At 43.1% G+C, this 4,963-nt stretch overlaps 1 protein-coding gene across 2 annotated transcripts in view; it reads right to left on the reverse strand.

Moving 5' to 3' along the window:
• The window catches only part of MTRR (5-methyltetrahydrofolate-homocysteine methyltransferase reductase), a 30,152-nt gene that overhangs the window by 9,927 nt on the left and 15,262 nt on the right, over positions 1-4,963 (reverse strand). For both annotated transcript variants that reach the window (XM_023513083.1, XM_023513082.1), the window contains 3 exons: positions 3,436-3,558; positions 1,461-1,614; positions 1,053-1,141 (listed from right to left, as the gene is read on the reverse strand). In XM_023513083.1, the coding sequence (XP_023368851.1) occupies positions 1,053-1,141; positions 1,461-1,614; positions 3,436-3,558 (366 nt within the window). The remainder of the gene's footprint in view (positions 1-1,052; positions 1,142-1,460; positions 1,615-3,435; positions 3,559-4,963) is intronic.

Consider the following 4,963-nt stretch of genomic DNA (forward strand, 5'->3'; position numbering starts at 1 on the left):
CATCTTCTCTTGGCAAAACACGAATTCAAGTGTGAACGGTGAGGGTTTAATAATGATATGACTTTGCTTTTACTGGTTACTTATTTCTCTACAGAGAATATTTTTCAATTAGTGTATTATTTTTATAGTAGGAAAAATAAATTTATGTATATACTTGGCAAAAATTTAGAAAATGGTAAACTACTCACAAAGTTGTGAATTTTATGAATTTGAATCAAGAACTTCTAATTATATAATGTTACTTAATTCTGAATGTACTGAAGTTTTATCTAGGGTCGAGCCTGTCTCTGAAGTGGTTTGCTTCCCACAGACTAGAAATGCAATAAACACATTAATAAAACAGGAAAAAAATACCCTGGGGAGAGGGTGGTCTAATTACTCTTTATGCTCACTGACAAGACAAGTTTGCCAAGGCACAGCACGGAAAAAGTTATCCACTAATATCTACTTCAGGAAACTGGGGATAAAAAATCAGTTATAAGTATTAACATTATTTTAACCAGGTCCTGGTATAACATTGACATCCAGTGGATTGTTCCATCTCCAAATTCATCTAAACATCAATATAACCCACCAAAACCCTTCAATTTTTCCTGAATACTTCTGTTTCAGTAACTAACAGTCATGCAGAATTACACAAAGCAGATCTAACAACTGTTGGAAGCGGCAAGTGGTGTGGGAGGGGGATCCTGAACTCTCAGAAGCTTCCGGTCACCAGTTAAAGTAGAGCGTGTAGCCGGTAACACAGGTGGACCCCAGACACCTCCACACTGTTTAATGGGCTGTATGAGGTTAATGCCCAGCAAAGAGAAGACTAGGAGACACCCCATTTTAAAAACCTCCTTTCAACAAAAAATGCAAAACAACATAAAAATATTTGTCTTTGGCAATTATAAAGACAGCACACACCCTTGGGAACTAAATTTTAAAACATACTGTGAAGATATTTTTTCAAGCCTTCAAAGGGCAGATACCAGGTCTATTTAAGAAATCCTAAACAGAGCTAAGCATAATCTAAAATAGTTATTACTCCCCAAAAGACAGAAAAATACCTTTTTAGGAATCGCTCGTATTTCAAGACACCAAGTAAAAATGAACTGGAGAGAACATCCCTCAGGTATATGCCGGGGCAAGACCGCTCCTTTTCAGGTAAAAACAAGAAAGAAGTCCATGACATAGAAAACGAGGAATAACACGTTCTGCACTCTCTGAAGCCAATACTGCGATGCTTCATGTTACGTACCACCCAACTGCAAAATGTTCCCTGGCAATACTGAGTTAGCCAAAAATTTCACCAAAATGAATATACTAGAAAACCCCACCTCACCAAAAAGAGCACAAATTCAAGGTAGGCCAAACAAAAGGAGGAAAATTATCCAAAATTAAGGAACAAAAAGCAAGAACGGTGGCCGTACCCCCCCCCCCCCCCGGCGCAGGACACCCCAACAGCCAGGCTGTACCTTGCTTCCTCGTGTCCGCCTTCATCCTCAGGAGGACACGGCTCTCTCTTCTGTCTGCAAGCTGCAGTCTGTGCAGCAGGCTCTGAACCTCAGAATCACTGTTAGGGCAGATCACATTGAAGGCATCTCCAGGCTGGTAGGAAAAATCTGTTTTCTAGGAAAGAACCAGAATGAAATTAAAAAAAAAAACAAAACTGTGAGTTAACAAACTTCAAATTGTAAGACAACAAAAACAGTTTTCATTATATGACCATTTTAATATATGAGCTGAGAGAGAAAACTGCAAACAACAAATAAAAGTCCACATAACCATAATCCTTTTATTAGCGGTTACTTTAAAAAAGAAATTGGGTATCACCCAGTGTTTTGCCTTTTATCATTGCATATTTAGAAAAGGGAAATCAGACCTTTCTCATTTTCTACAGAGTAAGGCATCATAGTTTTAATAATCTACATAAAAATCCCTCTCTTATAAAAACACACATGCGTCCACACATACACACATGAAAATACCCAATACAGCCAAAAGAAATGAATTAAGGGCCTCTACATTGGTTTTTAATTTCACCTTCTTTACTTTACTCTTTTCCTTTAGGGAGACAAAGAGATAGGAAAAGATACCTTACAATTTCCTCCAACAGTATAAAAAATTACACTTTCTAGATTATTACTGGTCATGAGCAAACATGGCCTGGAAAAGAAGTTACTCCCCAAATCAAGTCTATTTACTGTGTACGAAGCCCACTGCGTCCAACACCCCAGAGCAACAGAGAATACAGACTGGGGTTCCAAACATTTGGTCTCTCACCACGACACAGGCTCACGTCTCTCACTGGCCAGGGAGGCACTGATTCAGCACTGGCCAACCCTTGCCTACTCAGGACAGAAACACAGACTATCAGAATGAAAAATATTTTGGTATGCACAGTGTTAATACTTATCATCTAGTGCTGATACCTGTCGTATTTCCTTTTTCTAATAAGAAGTTCAACTAAATCTGTAGACAGCCTTGAGGTGGCCTTCCTTTTCTGAAAACACACCCCACTTTACTTCCTAGAACCCTCATGAAAATAAAGGGTTGGGGTAATTGCCTTTGGAGTCCTTGTCTTAGGATTATCAATCAGTTTCTTAACCTGAGGTCAACAGATTCTGGGAGGGGCCAGAGGTTGAGCGCGGGCTCACAGAGGCACATCTCAGACAGAGTGAAACCACCCTGAGACTGCGGGCAAATATTTCTTTATACAGTTGGCCCTCCACATCCACAGGCTCCACATCTCAGGTCCCACCAACCCTGGATTAGAAATAGTCCAAATAAATAACAGCAACGCCAGAATAAAAATACCAATTGTAAAATACAGTATAGTAACTGTGTCCATAGCATTCACGAGGCAGTAAGCAGTATGAGCACAGAGTAATCTCCAGTAGACAGGAGGTATGGATGGGCTGTGTGCCGATGCTACATCATTTATGTAAGAGACTGGAGCCTCCAAGGACTTTGCTATCTGAAGGGGGTTATGGAACCAATCTCCTGGAGATACTGAGGGACAACTACAATCATTTTTCTGGACAGCCTAAAGTTTTTCCAGACACTGATTCTCAAGAAAATCAGCACCATCGTGTGGAGAAATTCACCCTTACATGACAAACCGTCTAGCTCGATTTCTAACTAGCTGGCTGACCTTGGTGAAGCTTCCTTTCCTGGACCTCTTCTTCTATGTAAAATGCTGCTCTGATTCCATTAATCTTTCCTGGCTTAATGAGGAAGGCAGCAACTCTATCCTCTCAGGCTCAATCATCTCCAGCCATCTTAGCCCTTCCCTGAAGTGGAAAGAAGAAATGGTGGGTCAGGAACAAAATGGCCAGGGGTCTCGTCAGAGACCTCGCGTTCTTCCTGAGCACATATTACCAAGACCCCCATGAGTCTCCGCGTGTTTTGACAATATAACCCTGCTAAGAAATAAATCTTGCCACTTACTGAAACGTCCAATTCTACCAGCAGAGTGGTTTTTAAGGCATCATTTGTAGTAAGCTGAACGGCCTTTGAAACTGGAACTTGAAAAACTGGATCCCCTGACGTCACAGGTGCTCGGCTTTCCTCCTTGAGAAACAAATGAGACAAAACATAACCAAGTGCGGGTTTCAGCTGCCCCACTTCTCCCCTTCCTGCCTGTGCAGACGTGCAGGGTCTACTCAGTGTCCCTTCTCAGGTAACCGGGTAGAGAGACGTGCAGCTCACTTTTCAGGGAGACACGTGTCTCTGTTCCAAACTAGACACTAGAATAGAAATATACGTAGAAAAATAGCAAATACAAACACTTTCCTAGGAAAGTCTAGTTTCTTCCTCCTAAACTGCATAAAGACATAGAGTATCCCTGCAAATACTTCAGGCAGGGGATCCTAAAGGAAGTGACACATGTCTGAGCTTGGGCCACACTGTTTATGTGACCGCAGAGCACTGTGACATGGCCAGTGTGACTGAGAGCTGAATTCTTAATCTCAACCAATGCTCATCAATTTAATGCAAGTGGCTACAAGTGGCTAGAGGCTCTGATACTAGACAGTACAAGTCTTAGAAACTGCAAAAGAAACCCAATTTTTTGTAGCACCCTATACTCCTTTTCTCCCTTGATATTTAAAGTTTAAAAATAGAAAAGAGTGTTTTCTAGGAAATTAATTTTGGATTAAGTGGCAGAGGCATCGATCTTTTTCCCCCTCTGCTACACAGTGAAAGAATGAGCTGTCCTGGCCCACACATTAACTACACAAACACTAATGAGAGCTGATGAGCAAAACCAAAAGGTCCGTGCAAACTTTCACGGTGTCTGACACCATGATAAGCAAAGCAGCCCTTATGTAACCTGCATGGGTCCGGAGGCTGCAGGCTGGACACCTCTATAGGAAAGCTGGGGCAAGGGCTTTGGACCGGTGCCTCATCACACAGCAGACTGGGACACACGCCCAGGACGGCTTCAGCCAAGGCTGTGCAGTGCTGTCCATCCAGCTCAGGGCTAGCTGAGGAATCACCTCAGCTTCTCAGGCCACACCTTGCCCTGGGCCATCCCTCCTTTGAAAGCTGCCCTCACCCAATGACTAACAGGTGACCACAAAGAGCCAGCCCCTTCTCCTAACTCAGGACAATGCTTACAGAGCGTCCAGCTCTGGAGAACCCTGTGGGCCCGGCTGAGGCCTTTGCTGAGACTGTGCTGCCTCTTAGCTTCTCACTGGGCCTAATTCTGCTTCCATTACTCCTTTCCTCCAGGTGATGATCCCAAAAGGAGGCCCCAGGCCTGGCGCAGTGGCTCAGGCCTATAATCCTAGCATTCTGAGGTGAGTGGATCCCTGAGCTCAGGAGTTTGAGACCAGTCATCTCTATCAAAAATAGGAAGAATGGGCTTGGTGCCTGTGGCTCAAAGTGGCTAAGGCGCCAGCCACATACACCTAAGGTGGCAGGTTCGAATCCAGCCCAGGCCCGCCAAACAACAATGACAGCTGCAACCAAAAAA

Source organism: Otolemur garnettii, unplaced genomic scaffold (assembly GCF_000181295.1).
Source record: "Otolemur garnettii isolate 467f Iridium unplaced genomic scaffold, OtoGar3 scaffold00033, whole genome shotgun sequence".
In the NCBI taxonomy this organism is placed as follows: Eukaryota; Metazoa; Chordata; class Mammalia; order Primates; family Galagidae; genus Otolemur; species Otolemur garnettii.